General features: G+C 47.9%; 2 protein-coding genes and 1 long non-coding RNA gene across 5 annotated transcripts in view; 2 read left to right on the top strand and 1 right to left on the bottom strand.

The window, feature by feature from the left end:
* The window catches only part of EIF2AK4 (eukaryotic translation initiation factor 2 alpha kinase 4), a 109946-nt gene extending 107525 nt beyond the window's left edge, over positions 1-2421 (top strand). Inside the window, exons 36-37 of the mRNA XM_017867694.1 lie at positions 1186-1304; positions 1869-2421. Coding sequence (XP_017723183.1) covers positions 1186-1304; positions 1869-1926 — 177 coding nt within the window. The 3' untranslated portion in view covers positions 1927-2421. The remainder of the gene's footprint in view (positions 1-1185; positions 1305-1868) is intronic.
* A 449-nt stretch (positions 2422-2870) lies between these two features.
* Positions 2871-6004, bottom strand: SRP14 (signal recognition particle 14). The gene is made up of 5 exons (XM_017867981.1): positions 5889-6004; positions 5669-5741; positions 5078-5190; positions 3855-3887; positions 2871-3357 (listed from the first exon to the last, which is right to left on the bottom strand). Exons 1-5 carry the CDS (start codon positions 5910-5912, stop codon positions 3163-3165), a joined length of 438 nt encoding a protein of 145 aa, XP_017723470.1. The 5' UTR covers positions 5913-6004; the 3' UTR covers positions 2871-3162.
* A 60-nt stretch (positions 6005-6064) lies between these two features.
* LOC108526953 (uncharacterized) overlaps positions 6065-21691 on the top strand; it is a 22184-nt gene continuing 6557 nt past the window's right edge. Inside the window, exons 1-5 of one of the 3 annotated variants that reach the window (XR_001884654.1) lie at positions 6065-6386; positions 10222-10440; positions 12618-12746; positions 13437-13580; positions 14068-14146. This is a non-coding gene — a long non-coding RNA (uncharacterized LOC108526953). Of the gene's footprint in view, positions 6387-10221; positions 10441-12209; positions 12457-12617; positions 12747-13436; positions 13581-14067; positions 14147-21691 lie in introns of those variants that run through there. The other 2 variants (XR_001884655.1, XR_001884656.1) reach the window with 2 other exon arrangements.

The raw sequence follows: 21691 nt of genomic DNA, 5'->3' as shown, positions 1-21691 counted from the left end.
CCCTTTATCTTCAAATAGCCTAAATAAGAACTTTAAAAATTTGAGGCCGGGCGCAGTGGCTCAAACCTGTAATCCCAGCACTTTGGGAGGCCGAGACGGGCGGATCACGAGGTCAGGAGATCGAGACCATCCTGGCTAACACGGTGAAACCCCGTCTCTGCTAAAATACAAAAAACTAGCCGGGCGAGGTGGCGGGCGCCTGTAGTCCCAGCTACTCCGGAGGCTGAGGCAGGAGAATGGTGTAAACCCGGGAGGTGGAGCTTGCAGTGAGCTGAGATTCGGCCACTGCATTCCAGCCTGGGAGACAGAGCCAGACTCCATCTCAAAAAAAAAAAGAACTTTAAAATTTGAATAGTTATCTTTGCTATTAAGAACACTTAACTATAGTCATAGCTATAGGTGACTTTTGTAACATGTCATATCAAAGAATACTTTTTTGTCTATCCAGAGTGTTTAGTCACAGATTAAACTACATTAATAGTGAACTTGGCCCTAGAACTAATATTTTATATTTCATTTGTTGTCCTTACAAATAAGCATATACCACTATACTGGCAGTGTACTGATTTATGATCCAGTCAAATGAATATACTTCAGAGCTGCTATCACCACTGTACAAAAAGTAAATGGAGGCCAGGTGCAGTGGCTCAGGCCTATAATCCCAGCACTTTGGGAGGCCGAGGTGGGTAGATCACCCGAGGTCTGGAGTTCGAGACCAGCCTGGTCAACATGGTGAAACCGCGTCTCTACTAAAAATACAAAAAATTAGCTGGGCATAATGGCACGCGCCTGTAATCCCAGCTACTTGGGAGGCTGAGGCAGGAGAATCACTTGAACCCAGGAGGCAGAGGTTGTGATGAGCCGAGATCACGCCACTGCACTCCAGCCTGGGCAACAAGATCGAAACTCCATCTCAAAAAAAAAAAAAAAAAGTGGTCTACAGTCACATCAGCACACTAGGGCTGCAGCATTGTTAATCAGGCCCTAATTAGGGAGTCTTGTTTTAAGAAAAATTGGTGCTTCAAAGGAATCCCAGCAGTCTCCTAACCGGTTCTGCTATCTCCCTATTACTGATTCCCCTGGTATAAAGAGGGGAATGACACCGGAATTTCATTAGTGACCCAGAAAAAGCCAGCTAGTAAACCCTAGTGCCCTGCTGTTAAGTCTTATCTATTTTTTTCCTAGTGGGATGCTGACGAACAGGCATTTAACACAACTGTGAAGCAGCTGCTGTCACGCCTGCCAAAGCAAAGATACCTCAAATTAGTCTGTGATGAAATTTATAACATCAAAGTAGAAAAAAAGTAAGTTATCACTTGGATGGGCATAGCAGGTTTCACATGGTTACAATTCAGGGAGGGGTTTCAGAGTGACATGATTTCATTGTCTTGCTGAGGTTTGGCGCCTGGTAAGCTGTTGTTAGAACTGCAGCTGACAGCCACTAAATCTTGCTTGGACTGTGAATCACAGTCATGATCTCGTCAATAACAAAACACAGGGGTCCTAGGATTAGCTGTCCCAATTACAGTTTTGTTCACCCAGGTAATTCAGTTTCTAAGAAGTATGTTTAAATGAAAGAAAATAACCATGACTACTTTGCTGTATGTCCTTATGTCAAAATACCAATCAATCATTCACGTTATGACACACTTAAAAGGCAACAAGGAAGCCTATGAGGTGAATGGTTATCTGCTTATTAGGACCTTATACTACAGACCCCCATCAGTCACACCTTGTATAAAACCTATATAATTTTTTAGTGTTTTTCCTTAAATAAAGCTCCTACACGTTGTTATAAAAATTTATTAGCTCTGTTCTTCACTCATTAAACTGAGTCTGTCCTTATAACCTTTTCCTTTCTTTTACAGGGTGTCTGTGCTATTTCTGTATAGCTATAGAGATGACTACTACAGAATCTTATTTTAACCCTAAAGAACTGTCATTAACCTCATTCAAACAGAGGCTTATACTGGAATAATGGAATGCTGTACATTCATCATAATTTAAAACTAAATTCTAAGAGGCTGGGTCCAGTGGCTCACACCTGTAATCCCAGCACTTTGGGAAGCCAAGGCAGGAAGACTGCTTGAAACCAGGAGTTTGAGACCAGCCTGAGCAACAAAGCAAGACCCCATCTCTACAAAAACTAAAAAAATCAGTTGGGCATGGTGGCACATGCCTGTAGTCCCAGCTACTCCAGAGGCTGAGATGGATCACCTGAGCCTTAAGAGGTTGAGGCTGCAGTGAGCTGTGATTACGCCACTGCACTCCAGTCTGGGACAACAGAGCAAGACCCTGCCTTTAAAAAAAAAAAAAAAAAAAATTTCTAAGAAGCTGTCCTACAAAGTTGAGCTTTGTGAGTTTTTCATGTGTAATATATTATAAATTTATCTTTTGGGATATAATAAATGCTTTCATATACCTGCTGCTTTTTAATTGTAAATCTATTAACACTAAAGGTTTTAGGGAGCTAGAACATAAGATACAGCCTTTTCTTCCCTTGGCTGTAATGACTAAGCACATGGAAATATCCAAACTAAAGGGCATAAAGAAACCAAAAATCATTATTACTTTGGAACCTTTATTCTTGATGACTTTGTCATATGTTTATCCTAAGGTGGTTAAACAAACTCTCATTTGACTATGAGAACTCATTGGAACTTGAGGAACCATGATGATAAAATTATACAGCCAGGTAGGAAGCAGCTCATGAGATAACATGACTTTTTATAAAACTGTCAGGTTTCAATTCTAATAACCTAGAAGATATTATAGAGCTAAAGCCTATTCATTAATCACATCATTCTAGAATTAGCAGTTATTGCCAGAACTGTTAAAATGGGATGGGAAAAGAATAAATAAAGAGACAGTGCTGATAAACAGACATGTTTAATGATAGCTTGCTCTTCACAGAGATGTCTACAGAGACTTTTAATCTATAATCCAGGAGAATATAACCATGCAACACAGACCAATTAGCCAAATGCAAAATAAACTAGATTCTTACAACTACCCTATAAACACTGCAACTGTTCTTTCCAAAAGGACCCTAATCTTATGTGAAAACACCTACTGTGGGGGAACCAGAAACCTAGCTATGTGGCCAAAAGGAAAAAATAGCAATTCAGTGGTTAATTGGTGAAAGCAGGAAATTTGTGCCCTTTACTGTGCTGCTGTTGCTGCTGTTGCTGCTGGTGTTGCTGGTGTTGCTGTTGTTGCTGCTGCGGCAGGTGCGGCTGCTGCTGATACTGCCGCTGCTGCCGCCGCCGCTGCTGCTGCTTTGGTCTTCTTAGTTTTGTTCTTTTTGTCTCTCTTCTTCAGCCCATCCATGTTAGCTCTCAGTAGGTTTGAATAAGCCTGAAAGATACAACAGAGCATACCTGAGTGGGAAGATGTGCAAACTAGCAGAACAGCAGCCCTATTTGCATAATGGATTTAGGGTAGCCAAAAATCAGGAAGCCTACGTGATAAAGAATATAGCACCACTGGACACTTGTACCGGAAAATGGTATAAGCATAAAACTCTCTTTCACATTATAACAGCTTCTGCAACACCCACAGACAGATGCACACATTTTTTACGTTTTTTTCAAGGGAAAACTGCAGGCAACTTCTTGTTCAACTACACTATAGGTAGCATATATCTACAGCTTAAGACAAAATCTAACTAAAAAAAACTAGAAAGGAAGAGCGTATTAGCGTTGAAATTCACACACTAGCGGCTTTTACTTGAAAAATACCAGTAAAACTTATCTCAAGAGAGCAGTGAACCCAAGTATCAATCGTACCCAGTGTTCACTATCATGCTGACTCTTGCCCTGAGAAGGAAGACATAAGGAACACCCAAAACTCACCATCTGAAACTTATTCACTTCCTTGGAGCTCACCTGAAAAAGAAGGAAAAAAGAGGTCACACCTATTATCCATATAAGCATCCTCTTCTCCACCCCAGACAGTATCTCAAAAGCCTCTGGAAGACAACATCCTTATCTTTAAAATACTTCTTCCCAACTTCAGGGGTTCGTAATACTTGAATGGTTACTTTTCTACTCTACTTTCCTCTGCCTAGAGAACAAGAAAAGGAGCTCTACATCTTTTTCCACATGAGAATTGCACCAAGAGGTGAAAGGCAGTAGGCTCCTTTAAAAAAAAAAGCTTTGTTTCTCACCTCTTGAAATCTCTTAGAAAGGTGGCACTGAGTGTTCTCCCTGGGTTCTGAGAAAAGTCAGAAGACTTCTCAGTATTAATTTTTTATACATTAATATAAGATATAAACTACTCCCTCCCCATCTTATTTTTAAACCTGCCTTCCATTAATTCAAGCATATTTAAGCACAATGCAAGCTACCACAAAATATATTCTACCTCTGAAGAAGACTCCTTAGGTTTTCATTATTTCATGATATCTAACTTTATTTGTAAAAACCACATAAGCTTATTTTACTGTAAAAGTCCTCTCAAGATAACTTGTCACGGGAGACTTATCAACTAAGTATAGTCTACATTTTCATGCAGTCAGTATCCTACACTAATGTGATCAGAGAGTAAGTCTGGTTCTGCCACAGCAGAATAAAGTAGTATTCACTCAACTCAAGAAGTCTCTTCCTTTGCATTATTCAACCTCCACTGAAAGGAAAGACTAGGGCTCTTGACTAAAATGCATATTCTCTCAAGTGTGAAACCTAACATTTAGCTGCACATTCGCCATGTGAACCACAAAGATAAGAAAACAATAGCATCACTTGGTACCAAGAAACTGCTTATTGAAGGCCCAGCACAGTAAGGGGCTAAGGAATCAAATATTTATGCCAACGGCTCCTTACAGTACTACGAATGAGGACGAATATGCTACTTTCATTCATTTCCGCAAAAAGTTTAGCAGAACTAACGCCTGTTTGACCTCTACCTTCTTCATTTTATTCTTTTCTACTACTGAAGTATAGGAAGGTCCTAGTCTCAAAAACAGCCACACAGGGCAAAAGGGAAAAGTAAATAAAAGCCTGGTTCAGAAACGCCCCATCCTCTCTTCAGTTCGAGTCTCTACATTTCAAAAGACAGCCTTAGGAATTCAGCTCACCACAGTGCTGATCTTCTTTTTCCCATCGGTAGCTCTTAACAGACACTTGTTGTCTGCGGGCTCAAAGCCCTCCACAGTACCTTTCTTTGGAATGGGTTTGGTTCGGCCGTCATCTGAAGGAAAAATGCATCCTGGTGAACACGGCCGCATACGTGGCTGAGCGGCAGACAAACAGTTAAAACAGAGGAGGGGGTAAGTGATGACCTAATCCAGCCCCGCTGCTCTAGTCCTCTTAAACACCTCATCTGCTATCACCGTCTGGCGAAACCCTGGAGAAACTATTATTTCCACGACGGAAACACGTAATATCGAAGCACGTTAAATCCCACTCAAAGTGGCGGCGTTTGGGATCCCAGACAAAGAGCCCTGGGCTGCTTGGGGCCCATTGTTACCAGAAGCAACCTAGGCGGCTCAGTGCTGGGGACTGCGCCAGCTACAATCCCCATGATTTTCCAGGCCCGAAGCCCCGAATGTGCCCAGTATAGAGTGACGGAAAGTAGAGGAAGCGGCGGTCCGCGGCAAACAGACTGCGGTGGCTCCCAGACACCGGGCACCCGGGGAGCATCGCCCGGCTCCCCTCCCGCTGCTTACACTTCTTCAAGGTGATATAGACGCTGCCCGACGTCCGGCACTTCTGGAAAAGTCTGGTCAGCTCCGTCAGGAACTGGAAAACAACAGGCCCGGCCCCGTTAGCCAGCCCCAAATCCTCGCCCCGCCGCGTCAAGGCCCTGGTCCTCCCGCAGAAGGAGGCAGAGGTCTCGATCAAAGCCTGAGCCGCCCCCGTCTCTCTGCCGGCCAAGCCTAGCCATACCTGCTCGCTCTCCAACAACACCATCGCGGCGACGCTGGCTCGACTCCCTCCGCTTAAGCCCCTAGTAGTGAGAGCCGGAAGCTCGGCCTAGGCTGGGCGGGACTTCCGCTACTACGCTTCCATTGTCTTCCACCAATCTCTTCTCTTCCACCAATCCCGGCCTGCGCCCTCCCCTCGCCCCGCCCGCCTTGCGCCGGCGCCCTGGGACGTCCGGGGGCCAGTGACCTGGAGGCGTTGGGGCTGCTCTGGGCCGTCACTTGAGAGAGATCGTCTCACCCCAGCCAGAGTGAGGGAGTGAGAGCAAAAGAAAGTTTTGATAGCAGCGTATAGTTTATGTTCACCTGTATGCTGGGCAGGTTACCTAACAATTCAGTGACTCAGTTTCCTTATCCATAAAGTGAGGGTAATGATAGTATCTACTTCGCAGTGTGGTCGTGAAGCGTAAATGAAACTCAGATTAAATACGTAGAACAGTGCCTGGCACATGCAGCGTGTTCCGTAGGTATCAGCTATTTTTCTTTTAATTATTGTCATCATTATAAGTTCCTGTAGATCCTTTAAATTCTCCCTAAACGCTGACCTACAACTCCAGCCAAAGGGGCTGGGCCGGGAGCAGTGGCTCACGCCTGTAATCCCAGCACTTTGGGAGGCCGAGGCGTGTGGATCACGAGGTCAGGATATTGGGACCATCCTGGCTAACACGGTGAAACCCCGTCTCTACTAAAAATACAAAAGAGCCGGGCGTGGTGGCGGGCGCCTATAATCCCAGCTACTCCGGAGGCTGAATGGTGTGAACCCGGGAGGCGGAGCTTGCAGTCAGCAGAGATCGCGCCGCTGCACTCCAGCCTGGGCGACAGAGCGAGACTCCGTCTCAAAAAAAAAAAAAAAAAAAGAGGGGCTGGAGCCCAGTCTTTAGTTCTACCTCTGATTAGTCAGGAGAACTGGGTTGTAAGCCCTCTCTGCCAGTAGCCAACTTGAACCCTGGGCCCTCTATAAAGTCAAGCATTCCACCACACAAGAGGTTTTTGCTGAGTGCCTCTCAGTCTGTGCCAGGCACTGTTGTAGAGGTTGGGGATGCGGCAGGATAAGACAAGCTAAGTTCCTGGTTTCCTGGAACTTGGGTTAAAAGGGGCAGGGAGGAAATAAACAATGAAGCAAACAAGTAGTACAGCTTCAGATAATGAGCTCTGTGAAGACAGCTAAGCAGGGCTGTATAGTGAGAGTGGGAAAGCGACTGCTTTGGGCTGGGGTCAGGGAAGTTCTCGTCGAAGAGGAGAACTTTGAATTGAAAGCTGAAAGGACCAGCCATCCAAAGATCTAGGGACACAGTGTTTCAGACACAGAGAATGGCTAGAGCAAAACCCCCAAAGGGGAAACAAGTTGCCCTGTGTCTAAGACTGGCAGGTGCGGGTGGGGGTGAGGAGGGCTTGTGGAGCAAGGACTGAAGGAGTATGGAGAGGTAGCTGGGAACCAGATTATGTAGGGCCTGTGACCATGGTAAATTTGGATTTTGTTCTAGATACAAAGAGAAGACTCTTGTTAAGGAAGTTTTCAACAGAACACTGAAAATCGGATTTACCTTTTTTTTTTTTTTTTTTTTTTTTTTGAGACGGCAGCTCTTGCTCTGGCCACCCATGCTGAGTGCAGTGCCGCGATCTCAGCCTCACTGCAAGCTCGCCTCCGCGGTTCACGCCCATTGCGCCTGCCTCAGCCCTCCCGAGAGCTGGGTGACTACAGCCGCCCGCCCTCGTCGCCCGGCCTAGTTTCTCTTTCTCGGTTTTTTTTTTGTTTTTTAAGTTTAGAGACGGCGAAGTAGAGACGGGTTTTCACCGTGTTAGCCAGGATGGTCTCAAACTCCTGACCTCGTGATCCACACGCCTCTGCCTCCCAAAGTGCTGGGATTACAGGCTTGAGCCACCGCGCCCGGCCGGATTTACCATTTTTTAAAGATGCCCCTGTCTGGGTTGTGGAGACACTGTAGAGAGACAAGGCAGGAAATGGGGAGCCCAGTTAGGAGATTCGCAAACTTAATGACTTAAATATGTTCACTCTCTGATTTCACATTTTCTTCCAAATGGCCAGCGCCCTTTGCCCACTTCCTGCCCTAGGCTGATGACCTTGTATAGCCAACCTGTATTGGCTTTTGGTTCTCCAGGATTTGAACCTGTTTGCAATCCCCTGTTGTGTGGGTTTTGGTGAGAGGCAATAAATACATAATTAAATAAAAGGGTCAGAGAGTCACTCACCTGCCCTCAGCACCGGGGCTCAAGCATATGACCTACCGTGGGTCAGGCTGGTGCTCTCAACCAGGACTTCAGCTTCTGAGCTAGTAATGCCAAGGCCCGGGGCCCTTGCATGGGTGTCCAGCCATTTGAATGTGAGGACTTTTTGGCTCATCTGTATTGGCAGGTATCACCAAAAGTATGCATGGCCCCTTTTTTAAAATTTTTTTTATCTCATAGCTATCATTTGTGTTAGTGTATTTTACATATGGCCCAGGACAATTCTTCTTTCAATGTGGCCCAGGGAAGCCAAATGGTTGGACACGCATGCTAGAGGTTATTCATACGGCGCCATCACAGAGTGGTCTTGTGTTGGTGGCCCTACAGGAGGGGTTTTCACCAGACTGTTCTAATCTTTGCTAGTCCTGAGGTGTACGAAGATGACTCCCCAATTTTTAATTATAGCTTTTACCTCTGTATTGAGCTCCAAACTTGCATATTCAGCTGTCCACTTGGTAGTTCCACTTGGATGTATAACGAGCATCTCGGATATTACATGACCAAATCAAAACTTTTTACTTCCCACGTCTTTTCTGTTTATTAAATGGCACCACCATCTGACTAGTTACTCAAATAAAAACACCCATGAATCATCCCAGATTCCTTTTCTTTTGAGGCAGGGTCTCACTCTGTCACCCAGGCTAGAGGGCAGTGGTACAATTTCGGCTCACTGCAGTCTCCACCTCTCAGGCTCAAGCTATCCTCCAGCCTCAGCCTCCTAAGTAGTTGGGACTACAGACATGAGCCACTGCCCCCAGCTGTTCTTTTTCTTTTTAATTTTCACATCTACACCTGCATGAGTCCTGTTGGCTATCTTCAAAGTTTAATGTGATTGCAATCACACTAGCCTCTGGACTTTTGCAAAAATCTCGGTGGCTGGCTGGATGATCCCCCAGAGATGTCTATGTCCTAGTACATGGAATGTGTGCATAGCACTGGAGCCAGTACAATTCAACTACTGACAGAATATTCTTTGGGCTTTGTTTTTCTGCGGGAAATGACCAAGAGCACCTATTCAGAAGTCAAAGTGATCGGGGTTCAGATCCTACCTCTGCTACTTACTAATTATGTGGCCTCAGGCATCCTCTCAAGGCCTAAGTCTTTTCACTAGCAAAATAACAATAATAATGCTTACTTCATTGATGTTATGAAGATTTTATAAAATACTATATGTAAGACCTTTAGGCTTGCTCTAATATGGTAAATATAGATGTTTAAATTAATTTTAAAATTTTAATTCCTCAGTCACCCTAGCCACATTTCAGGGATTCAGTAGCAACATGTGGCTTGGATAGTGCAGATGTAGAGCATTTCCCTCATCACTAATTCTATTGAACAGCGCTATCATTGATAACATTGGGCCTAGCACATAGTAAATGCCCAATAAACAGTACAATATCAAATAGTGTTATTATTTACAGGCCACACACTTTCCATCATTTCAACATCATCATCCTGATTTCTGCCATTATCTTAATACCACTTATACTGTTAGTTAATATTTTTCTTTAAATTGACTCATTTTATACTTAAGTGTATTTAATATCATGATCATAAGTGGAAAACCAGTATCATTTGCCATAAATAAAAGGGATCATAAAAGGAAGTATGATGAAGTAAAATAATGTTGCTAAATTTAAATTTTTGAGATTAAAAGAATTAAAACAATGAGTAAAAGCAATGATAAAGTTCATTGATTTATAAGACTGTATCTGAAAATAAATTTCTCAGTGAGAAAAATGGTGTTGTATGTGATCAATCAGGAATAAAGGTAGCTCAGGATACAATGAAATTGAGAGTTTATGTCAATATAACATGGTTAAATTTTAATGTCTTCCAGCACCTCAAATCCTAACTTGCAATTATGTGTGATTAGGGTAACATATCATTAATCAAATTGTAATCTAAGTGCATAATAGAGGTTAATGGCTTTTGGCCTTGGAGCAGAGCAATGTGTATGTGAGGCATAGAGCTGGGTCACTGTCTCTAAGTCATGCAGGCCACACACCTTCCTGCTCCCTCTCCCTCAGTTTTTCCTCTTCCTTTCACAGTTCTAGGAGAACCATGACATGAAAATGGTTCCCAAATCCCTTCCCATATCATGGGGGCTTCATCAAAGGCCCAGGCAGCACCAAGAGCAAAATGAAGGCCCTGGGCACAAAACACTGTACCAGCTTTGGCCACTTCTCCATGGGCGGGGATACTACAGGAAGATGGGCGCTGAAAAACACCTCCTGCTCCTCAGGGCCGAGCCCAGCGAAGGGACCTGAGTAAGTATGCTTGTTTGTATAGCCTGAGACTGTCTCTCCCAAAATGCATGGGTAATGTGTTTTTTCCTCAGACAGAGCACACTTTAATGTATTAGGTTTATAATTAGCGTTGGTTTTGAATTAGGGTCAGGAATTCAGTTAGGGTTTGAATTAGGGTCAAGGATCTTGTTCAGGTTAAGGCTGATTAATTTACAGCTGCAGTTACTCTAATGCAATTACACTTTGCAGTGCTTGGAAAGTATAATGGTTAAAAACACAGTCGCTAGTTCCTGGATGGGGTTCCTAGCTGGGGTAGTCAAGGCTGCAATAAGCCATGATTGTGCCACTGCACTCCAGCCAGGGAAACAGCGAGATGCTGTCTCAAAAAAACTTTTATTGTATTTAACCTATTAATAAGGAAACGAGATGTATGTTACAATCCATTCAAAGGAGAATCCAGAAGGCATCAGGAATTCTGGAATGAGTTTGTTAAGCAAAATTGGATTTTGGAATTTCAGGAATTCTGGAATGAATTTGTTAAGCAAAATTGGATTTTGCTTAACAAATTGGAGGGACCCAGGGTTGTCCCTTCACTGAACAGAAGCATTTGTATGTCCATAGACAAGAATCCTCTGCATTGCCATTGAGTCTCTACAACCTACAGAGTTGTAAAATAGTGCGAAGGAAATGAAAGGCTAGAAATCAGCTAATCCAGAAGGCTGTGTTCTAACCAGTGTATAATTTTTCATTGGAAACATCCACTATTTTTTTGTTTCGTTTTGTTTTTTGTTATTGTTGTTTTAGAGTTTATCTTTTTCTTTAATGTATTTGTTTCCAGTAATCTTTTTTGCATATTCCAAAATTGCTTAAGTCTCTCTGTGCCTCAGTGTCCTCATCTATAAAATGGGAAAGTCATAAAAGTGTCTACCTCGGCCGGGCGCGGTGGCTCAAGCCTGTAATCCCAGCACTTTGGGAGGCCGAGACGGGTGGATCACGAGGTCAGGAGTTTGAGACCATCCTGGCTAACACGGTGAAACCCCGTCTCTACTGAAAATACAAAAGCTAGCCAGGCGAGGTGGCTGGCGCCTGTAGTCCCAGCTACTCGGGAGGCTGAGGCAGGAGAATGGCGTAAACCCGGGAGGCGGAGCTTGCAGTGAGCTGAGATCTGGCCACTGCACTCCAGCCCGGGCGACAGAGCAAGACTCCGTCTCAAAAAAAAAAAAAGTGTCTACCTCATGTCAAAGGAAGGAGTAAATGAGCTAAGGTATGCATTTTTACACCGCAGTCCCTTGGATGGGAGTGGGCTATTCCCATGTCCTCCTTGTCAAGGTGGATTCACTCTACAGCAGATTGCAACAAGACACTGTGCACCTTACGGAGGATTGGCCTCTGAGCTGGTTTAACTTTTCAGTTTCAGTCTGAGGGGAACTACACCTTGGGCTCTGAGCTGCCTCACCGTAGCTCCAGCGTGCTGATTTAAGGGTCAGTTCTGGATGAAGGAAGGAGGGTGTCATCTAAACACATCGAGGAATGGTACTGGGCAGGTCTGGCTTCGGGATGACAAGTTTTAGAACCTAAGGCTGGGAGACCTCCTACGCCAGCTGGAGGTGGTTAGCTCTGGTGGAGCCATCCTAGAGAAGGCCAGAGGGGTGGCCAGAGGGAGATGAGAGTGTGTCCTGGAAGCCTGGATGCCCAGAGAGAGTAACCACCCTGAAGCCACGTCGACACACTCACTGGACTGAATCCACTCCAACACTGGCAGTTACCAATTCCTTTATTCTTTTCTGCAGTTGGTCAACAAGTGTTCATTGTATCTGCTCAGCTAACTCAGGGCCCCAGGAACTCTCTCCATCCCCACCCCAGGATGAAGTCCTGGATTGAAATCGCAAGCCCCAGTGCCCTAGAGAGAGAGCACAGGTGTCCTGGACTGTGAGTCAGACGCCCCAGGCTCACCCTGCTCCCCCACTTGCTGTGAGGCCTTGCACGAGGCCCTTGCCTGTGCCTTATCCTCCACAGGGAACCTGCCTCAGAGGGTTGTTGTCGGCTTTCAAGGACATAATCCAAGTAAAGGGCTCATAGTAAACACCCAGTTGATGTATTTTTTAAAGTTTTTTCACTGTTATGTTCAGGACTCAGGCTAGATTGCTAATGTCACTTCTACTTCCAAAATTCTGAGAACTGCTGCTTTTCTCCCCCAGCCCCTTCTGGGGGCCCTAGGGAAGTTTCCAGAGCCCACAAGTGTCTGTGATTAGCACTGGCCTTCCCCTCGCTCACGGCAAGGAAGTAGGCAATGCCACCACGCCCTCCCTCCAGGCGCCATCGCAGAGGTAAGGAGTGGCCTCGACCTGCCTGCGGCTCGCCTTGGGCCAGCAGGGGACGCCCTGACCTCACCAGACAAGCGTAGCCCTGGGCGCAGCCTCAGACGCTCCCGGATCTTGCCCTATCCTTTACCTTAGATCAACCCTAAGAATATCCAAGATTGTGGTCGTTATTTTTCAAAATTACTTCTGTGGAGACTAGAACTTTCCATGTTACAGAAAGATTATCATTCATCCATTCACTGAACAAGGCTAAACAAGCAGTGGTAGACACTGTTCTAGATGCAAGAAGCTGACTGAATTCTCCACTAGAAAAGAGACTTTTTTTCTCATACAATAGCTTGCTTTATTTCTCGAGAAGTGACTAAGTGCCAGGTTCATTTCTAGGTGCTTACATATATCCTCTTTTGAGCCCCCAACAGTCCTGTGAGGTGAGCACTGTTTTACGCTGACGAGCCAGCCACCTCTGTGCAGGGAAGAACTTGCAGATGAGTGTAGCCTGCGGGCAGCTCAGGAGTGCTGAGCTTTCAGCTGTCTCTCAGCTGTCCAAAGAGGTGACAAGAAGGGAGGGAAGGCAGAAAGAGGCCAGCTCTAGGCACAGTGGAACAAAATGGGATTCTCTCTCCACTCCTCATCTTTCCCTCCCTCTGGGTGTGGGTTCCTATCCCAAGCCCCTGTCCCCCTCTCACTCCCATGCAGAATCCTGTCTCCTTCGTTCCGTCTTTGGATTCAAGACCTAACTTGGCATTTCTTGGCTGTATCTCTGAAGGAAAGTCATCTCAATCTCTGTGAGCCTCCATTTCCTCAGTTGTAAAATGGGAATATCTTCCTCACACTGCTGTGGTGAGTTCAGTGTGACAGTATGAATATAAATACCTTATAAGTGAGAAAGCATGGCAGAAAAGCTAGGCTTCATTGTTCTTTTCCTCTCCTTCTCAAGCAGTACCCTGAGTAGAAATATTCAGTCCTGCAAAACACCCTCCCGTCCCTCCGCACCAAAATCCCAGGCTCCCACTAAGCTCAGCTAGCTGTGTGGAGGCAACCCGTCTGGTAGCTAAATCACATGAACATGTTCAGGACAAATGGTTAGTATGTCACACGCCCTCCATTTGTGGAGGAAACTTAGGTGATGGTAAACAAAGGACAGACTCTAATGGTGGGATTTCTGGTACAGGGGCTTTGGGGAGATACAAAGGAATTGCCAATACCCTCTAGGCTACACCCCATGGGCAACCCCTGGCCCCACATGCCTGGAAGGCCATCCTGGTACAGAATCAGGTGGTGGCACTGAAGAAACATGCGTGAACTTTAACAGGTTCTTCTCATCTAGGATTTCCTTCCTTGCTGAACCTCAAGAAGCGGGCCAGCATACCCCATATTGTACGAGGGGAAACTGAGACCACGAAAGGCAAGCATAGTTATTGCTCAAGCATTCGCAGCCAGGCTGGAAGTCTGGGGCGTGAACACCTATTCCTGCCTTCCTCCTCCCCACACTTTTATGGGTTTAGTGGGTGGGAGGGGCTCCCTTATTCATGATGGTTAGGGATCCCAAATTTAAAGTTTCCTGTCTGAAAGTCAAGGACAGGAAATTATATAGCCAGAGTTCTGCACAAATTACCCAACAGGTGTCTCAGCTCCCCAGAGCAACAGATGGTGTTCATCTCGGCCTCTGTGTCATCATTCACCCTTGATTGTTTGGGGAAGCCCACTCCACCTCTGTGACAGACCCGCAGATGCAGATTTACACAGGGACTCCTAGACAGACACAGTGAACAAACTCCCGTCTGATCAGAGCCAAGTCCCGGTAATAACATCAATGAATCATCGACTTCAGTGAGTCACAATATGGAGCTGGGAGAGGCCTCCAAGACCTTTTTAGTCCAACCCTTTACCTTCTAGCTATTCACAAGTGAATAGAAACTGAGTGAGGTCCGAAGAGGGAAAGTGACTGGACCAAGATCACAAAGCTTGGTAATGCCAAAGGCGAGCCTGGAAGCCCTGGGCCCTGAGCCCCAGGCCCGTGCACTTTCTACACACCCCTCTGCCTGCCACCACCTGGCTGTCACAGAGAGCAGGAGGGAGGGCATAGGCCCCTCATGACTTAGCCAAGGGCAGCTCAGTGTCTCCGTGCAGGTGGACTCCGTGTGTCAGCTTCAGCCGTCCCTTGGGAAGGGAAGGGCCTGGGGCCGTCCTCACACCCCAGGCGCCAGGCCGCGGAGCTATAGGAGGCAGCTTCCTGCTTGGCCCTTATCCAAGGCCGTTTCACAATGGGGGGAAGAGCGCTGAGCTGAGAGTCCCGGGTTGCTGCTCACTCCACCCCCACTCCAGCCCCTTTCAGACCCCCCAGGGAGAATGAGCCAGGCCCCGCCTGAGGCTTGGGGCGAAGAGAGCCGCAAGAATGGAGACAGGCTGAACAGCCCCTATTGGGAGTGTTTTATGAGCCGTGTCCCTGGAGCTGGACTAGGGCACCACCTTGCCTGTTACCAGCCCTCTCCCCCTTCCCTTGCCATCCACCTGCAAGCATTCAAGCTGGGGAAGTCCCTTCTAGGACAGGAGTGGTAGCTTCCAGTCAGCCCCATAGCACTCTCATGATTAGTCAGAGGGGAACCTGGAGGCAAGGAGGCCCACAAGCTGGGAGACAGGCAAGGCCTGGGTCACTTCCTGCAGTGAGGCAATGTGACTACCAGGCAGAGGAGCCCAAATTTCTCCTCCCAACATGCTACAGGGTCTGGGGTGAACTGTGGCTCAGCTGACTGAAATTCAGGCAGGAACCAAGACAGAGACACTGAGACGGGATATTCAGCCAGGATTTCTTATGCCCTTACTACTTAGGGTCGGCTTTTGAGCTCAGCTCTGTAAGGGATCTTGTTTGAAGTAGGAGGCAGTGGTTAAGGACCCAAATCATCCTGTCTTCAAGTCTTGAAGAGGAGAAAAAGCAAACCTAGGTGCAATGTCAAACCACAAGGCAAGGCAGTGTGAAGTGAGGGCCCACACTTTCATGCTGGACAGTCCAGTACGGCCAATGGAGCGGGGGTGGGGAGGGAGTCACTGCGGACAAAGCTTCGGGGAAGAGATGGAACCGAGAATGGTGGGGAGAACTTGACTTTGCAGATGGGATGGGAAAGATCTTTCAGACAGGGAAAGGAAGACAAGGCAGAAATGAACCCACATATGTGAGGACAGGACCCTGTTTGCACGGGGGGTGGTCAGCCACAAGGCTGGAATTGTGCCTGGCCACAGGGCACTTCCTCACTCAGAGCTCTTGCTACTTGAACACAGCCTTCCTTGGTATCCGTGGGAAGTTGCTGGCCTACTGAGGCAGAATACCACACAGAGAACTAGGCAAGGGTGTGGAGGTGTCAGGGAGCTCAGCCCCTTGGTGGAGGAGCCCTCTGACAACAGGAAGCAGCTGCAACAGGCTCCAGGGCTGTGCTGGTATCTGCAACTCTCCCCCTACCCTGGCTGCACCCTGCAGAACAAACTGTTCTTCAAGAAGCTCTGGGGACAGAGGGCCCACACCTGCTCTCAGGTCGGGGTGGATAAACCCCCATCAGCCAGGCTGGGAGCCCAGCAAAGACATCACACAGCTCAGCAGCCCTCCTTACCCCCTGGCCCCCTGCCTCCTCCTACCCCAGACCAGGTTGCAGTTGACTACGGCAATACAACACAAAACAAGAGCTTTATATTGTTATTGTTATTGTTATTATTTTATAGAGATTGGGTCTCACCATGTTGCCCAGGCTGGTCTCAAACTCCTGGCCTCAAGTGACCCTCCTGTCTCAGCCTCCCAAAGTGCTGAGATTACAGACATGAGCCACGTTACCCAGCCAAGAGCTTTGGAGAGGGAAATGAGAACCGAATCTTCATAAATACCTCATCCTAGAACTTCCAACAATGTCTCCAAAAATAGTACCTAAACTCCAGGCCTCAAACCCTAAATTGAGTGGGGATGTGAAGTGGTTATGGCTTTTCAGAAACAGCACTGGAGTGGCAGCTGAAGCACTGAGTTCTAATCTGAATTCTGCCACTCATTGGCATGGGACCTTGGACAAGTAACTTTTCGCTGGACTTGAGTTTCTTCCTCTGTAACTTGGGGAGTCAGGATTGGGCTGTAAAGCCCCTTCCAGTTTTCAATGTGAGACTCCGATGCTCTCAGGTAACTTTGGGATTGCCGTAGTGACTGTTTGGGGGCCAGTATAGCTGGGAGAGAAATTAGGATGAGAATCCAATTGAGGGCAAGATAAAATGGAATTGTATGCTATTCAGAACTTGAAATAGGGTGGGATTTTGTTCCCCCCAGATCCTCACCGTAAAGAGATCTGGGAGAAAATCTTGGGCGATTTGGACTGAGAATGTCTTAGGAAGAGGAAGTGTTATAGAAGAAGATCCCCAACACTTGGTGGGGAAGAGCAAGAATTCTTCCAGATTGCTTGACGAGCAGAACTTGGGGGAGTGGGGCACAGTAATACCAGGAGAGACACATCCCATCCTCCCAACCCTCTCCACTTAAGCTGCTCCTTAAAATTCCTATAACTGGGGACCAGGCCTTTCATTCCAGTTACAGCTAAAACTTAACATGGCCATTTAAATTTCCATGAGGGTAAAAAATGGCTAATATTCTCTCCTTCTAAGATCCAGCATATGCTGAGAGAGACCTTCAGAGGAGGTGGGAGCTGGAAGAAGGAGTGAAGGCGGAGGCCCAAAGATCACACAGGAGCCATGCTTTTTCTGAAGCCAGATCCAGGCTTAGCAGCTTAGAGCAGTTGCCCATGGGCAGTGATGTGGAGGAAGGCCCTGGGCTTCCTAAGTGCCTCTAGGTCACTCTGTGAAACCTCTCACATTGGCCTCCCTGGGAGGAGGAGCCCAGTGTAGCCCCCACCTGTCTACTGCCGGCTCATCTTCCAGGGTGTTGAGGGGACGGGTAACATGGCTCTCTGCCCCCACCAATTACCCACATGGCTTGGGTCAACTAGACTCTGTCAGAGCTGTTTAAGGAACCACAAACCTCGGCTTTTGGAGGCAGCTCCAGGAAAAGGTGGAGTGTGTGAGGTGGAAGGTGGGTGAGAAAGTGTGTAAGAGGGAATGCACTGTTCTCTACTGGCCCTTTGCCAAACAACAAAGGGAGAGAGGAGTAACAAGGCCAGACTACGGCCATGTTCAGTGATTTTCAACTGCAGCCCAAAATGAGGCAGATACAGGCTAGGCATGGTCTGTGTGTGTGTGTGGTGTGGGTAGGGTGTGTGTGAGGGGGTTGTGAGGGTGTGTGTGTAGGGGGTTGTGAGGGTGTGTGTGTGGTGTGTGGGGTTGTGGTGTGTGTGTGAGTGTGTGGTGTGCGAGGGTGTGTGGTGTGCAGGGGCGGTGGTGTGTGTGTGTGTGGCATGTGGAGGGGTGGTGTGTTTGTGGTGTGGGGGGTTGTGGTGTGTGCGTCTGTGTGCGGTTGTGTGTGGTGTGTGTGGGGGTGTGGTGTGTGAGTGTGAAGAGTGTATAGTGTGTAGGGGGTTGGTGTGTGTGGTGTGTATGCGTGTGGGGGGGTGTGGTATGTGGGGAGGTGTAGTATGCAGGGGCGGTGGTGTGTGTATGGTGTGGGGGGTGATGTGTGTGTGGTGTGGGGGGCTGTGGTGTGTGCATCTATGTGTGTGGTGTATGGGGTGTTTGATGTGTGTGAGAGGAGTGTGTAGTGTGGAGGGGGGGTTGGTGTGTGGTGTGGTGTGGGGGTGGTGTGGTGTGTGTGTGGGGTGTGGGGGGTGATGCTGTGTGTAGGTGTGGGGGCTGTGGTGTGTATGGTTGGTGTGTTGGGGTTGGGGGGGTGTGTGTGTGTGCTGGGGGAGTGTGTGGTGTGTGGTGTGGTGTATGTGGGGGTGTGTTGATGGGGTGCGGTGTGTGGTGTGTGGTGGGGGGTGTGTGTGGTGTGTGGTGTGTGTGGGGTTGTGGTGTGTGTGTGGTGTGGGGGGGTGTGGTGCGTGTGTGGTGTGTGGTGTGTGTGGGGTTGTGTGTGTGTGGTATGGGGGAGTATGGTGTATGGGGGTGCAGTGTGTGGGGTTGTGTGTGGTGCGGTGTGTGTGTGGTGTGTGGATGTGTGTGGGGTAGGGGTGATGTGTATGTGTGTGTGTGTGGTGTGGGGAATGTGTGGTGTGTGGGGAGGGTGGGGATGTGTGTGTGGAGTGTGGGGGTGTGTGGTGTGTGTGTGGAGTGTGGTGTGTGTGTAGGGGGCGGGTGTTGGCCTGGGTGAGCACTGCCAATCCCAGTAGAGAAGATGCCAAAATTTTGTATTTACTGTCAGGGCCAATGATGCTGGAAACTGCAGAGCCAGCACCCCCAAAACCGGGCCCATCCCAAGACACGGCTTCTCACAGCCAACAGGAGAGGGAGGGAGGGCGAGAGGCCTGAGCGGAGGCTTCTTCTGGAGGAGTGCTGGCCAGGCCAGCAGCCTCCCTCACTTCAATGCAACCTTCCCTTTCTAGCCAGCGATGAGCATTTAGTGAGCAACTCCTTTGTCCACACAAGCCTTCCCCAGGCCTTCCCCAGGTCTCTCTTCAAAAGCGGATGCTACCTAGTGGGAGGTGGGAGTTATACATTCAAGAAAGGGCTACAGGACGGCATCACTAGTACCACGCTGTGAAGGAGGTGGACTTGGAAGGGAAGAAAGAATCTAGAAAAACAGACTAGTGGACTAGTTAATGCGGGGAGCAGAGAGACATTTCAGGCAGGAGAAGGAGAGTGATGTGGGTTTGAGGGAAGAGAGGCCTCTTTGGTTGTACGTTCTAACAACTATTCCTTGACACCAGCGGGGCCTCCTGCAGTTGGATTCAGTGTCATTTCTGACACTAACTACCTGCAGTTAGCGTCTGTGATATTGCGAAACAGGTATTAGGTCTTCATTCCTGACATACAACTCCTAAAATCCTTGGAATCTCCCAAGTGCTAAGTGTCTTTTTGCACACTAAGCCCCTAGGTAGCTTCAGGATGGGAGCTGGCACCAGAAAGACCAAGACAAGGTTAGAGGATTGGGACTTTCGGCCCCATCCTTCAGCCTCCAGGGAGGGAAAAGGGGCTGAAGTTTAAGTTGATCACCAGTGGCCAATGGTTTAGTCAATCAGGCTTATGTAACGAAGCGTCCATAAAAACCCAAAAGGGCAAGGTTCAGAGGATTTCTTGATAGCCGAACACGTGGGGATTCCTGGAGGGTGGAGCACCCACAGAGGTTAAAGAAGCTCCACCCTCCTCCATCGCTCACCCTGTGCATCTTTTCATGTATATCTTGTGGAATATCCTTATAATAAGCTAACACATGTAAGTAAGTTGTCCCTGAGTTCTGTGAGCTGCTTTAGTGAACCCCAATTAGCTGGTCAGACAGAGCAGTGGAGAAACAACCCAGGGCTTGCACTTGGCCTCAGAAGTGAGGAGAGGGGACTGAGTTCTCAACCCGTGTGATCTGATACTGTCGGCAGGTAGAGTCAGAATCGAACTGGAGGACGCCCCACTGGTGTCTGCTGCAGAAATGACAGCTTGCTTGGTGGGTGGGGGAGACCCCTGCCCCCACATCTGGTGTCAGGAACGTGTTGAGAGAGTATAGGAGGAAAAACCGAGTTTGGTTTTTTTACAGTGTCGGACTCCACAGGTTAAATGTCGAAGTCCCCGTGACTACCCTTACTTCGAACTCAGGCGCACGCAGGGTCCACAGGCTAGTGGCACTTCTGTCTGACTTGACTACAAATTTGAGTCCTCACCACCCAAACTTAGGGTTCAGTAGTTGGCTACAATGGCTCACAGAACTCACTGAGCATGCTATACTTACAATTAGTTTTATTATCATATAGACTCAGAACAGCCAAAGGGAAGAGCTATGTAGGGCAAGGTGTTCACGGGCGGGGGGGGGGCGGGGGTGTGTGTGCAGACCTTCCACACCCTCTCCTCGTGGAATGTGGCATGTCCCCCTCCCAGCACATTGGTGTGTTCACCAGCCGGGAAGCTCCTCTCAGTTTCAGTGTGGAGCTTTTATATGGGGCTTTACTCCATAGGCACCATTGATGAAATCATTAACCACATGAGGAACTCAATCTCTAGTCCCTCCTTCTCGCCCCAGAGGTTGGCGGTGCGGTGGGGATGGGAGGAGGGACAAAATGTCCACACTCTGATCACATGCTTGGTCTTTCTGTCATGGCCAGTCTCCCTTAAAATTAAGGACCCACCTTGAGTTGCCTTCTTATCATAACCTCAGGTATGATGAAAATGCTCATTACAAATGACAAAGGGCATTCCTGTCACTCAGGAGATCCCAAAGGTTTTTAAAGCTCTGTGCCAGGAAAGGGGGACAAAGACTGAATGGGCTTTTAAAAAAGTCACACCAGAGATGGTAATGGACAGTTCCTAGGGAAAGGAAGTGGGAGCTGAGGATGGAAAGGCGAGGTGGGGCAGATGTAGAAGGTCAGAGGTTGATGGGTACGGGGAGGAGAAATCACCCCTCCCTCCCGAGGAAGTGCAGGCAGAGGAGAAGCAGTAGACACCACTCCCTCACTTGAGTGTCTTGGCAGACTCTCACTCTTCCAGTAAGTTTAATTTTCCCCCAGGTAGTTCGTCCAGGAGGAGGCATCCTTCAGTCTCGGCTTTGGCACCAAGGTCCCCACAACTCAGGGCCAGGTTCCCTCGTGCAGCCTCCTGACGTTCCCCACGGTTCAAATACCACCTCCTTCTAGAAGGCTTCCCTGATTACCCATGTGGGAAATGACCCTGTCCTGAATTCTGAAAGCCCTTTGAAATAGTCCCCGTGGCCGGGCGCGGTGGCTCAAGCCTGTAATCCCAGCACTTTGGGAGGCCGAGACGGGCGGATCACGAGGTCAGGAGATCGAGACCATCCTGGCTAACACGGTGAAACCCCGTCTCTACTAAAAAAAAAAAAAAACTACAAAAAACTAGCCGGGCGAGGTGGCGGCGCCTGTAGTCCCAGCTACTCGGGA

This window comes from Rhinopithecus bieti, unplaced genomic scaffold (assembly GCF_001698545.2).
Source record: "Rhinopithecus bieti isolate Rb0 unplaced genomic scaffold, ASM169854v2 scaffold_115, whole genome shotgun sequence".
Classification (NCBI taxonomy): Eukaryota; Metazoa; Chordata; class Mammalia; order Primates; family Cercopithecidae; genus Rhinopithecus; species Rhinopithecus bieti.
The sequence above is the reverse complement of the archived record's forward strand: the minus strand, read 5'-3'. Positions and strand labels throughout refer to the sequence as shown.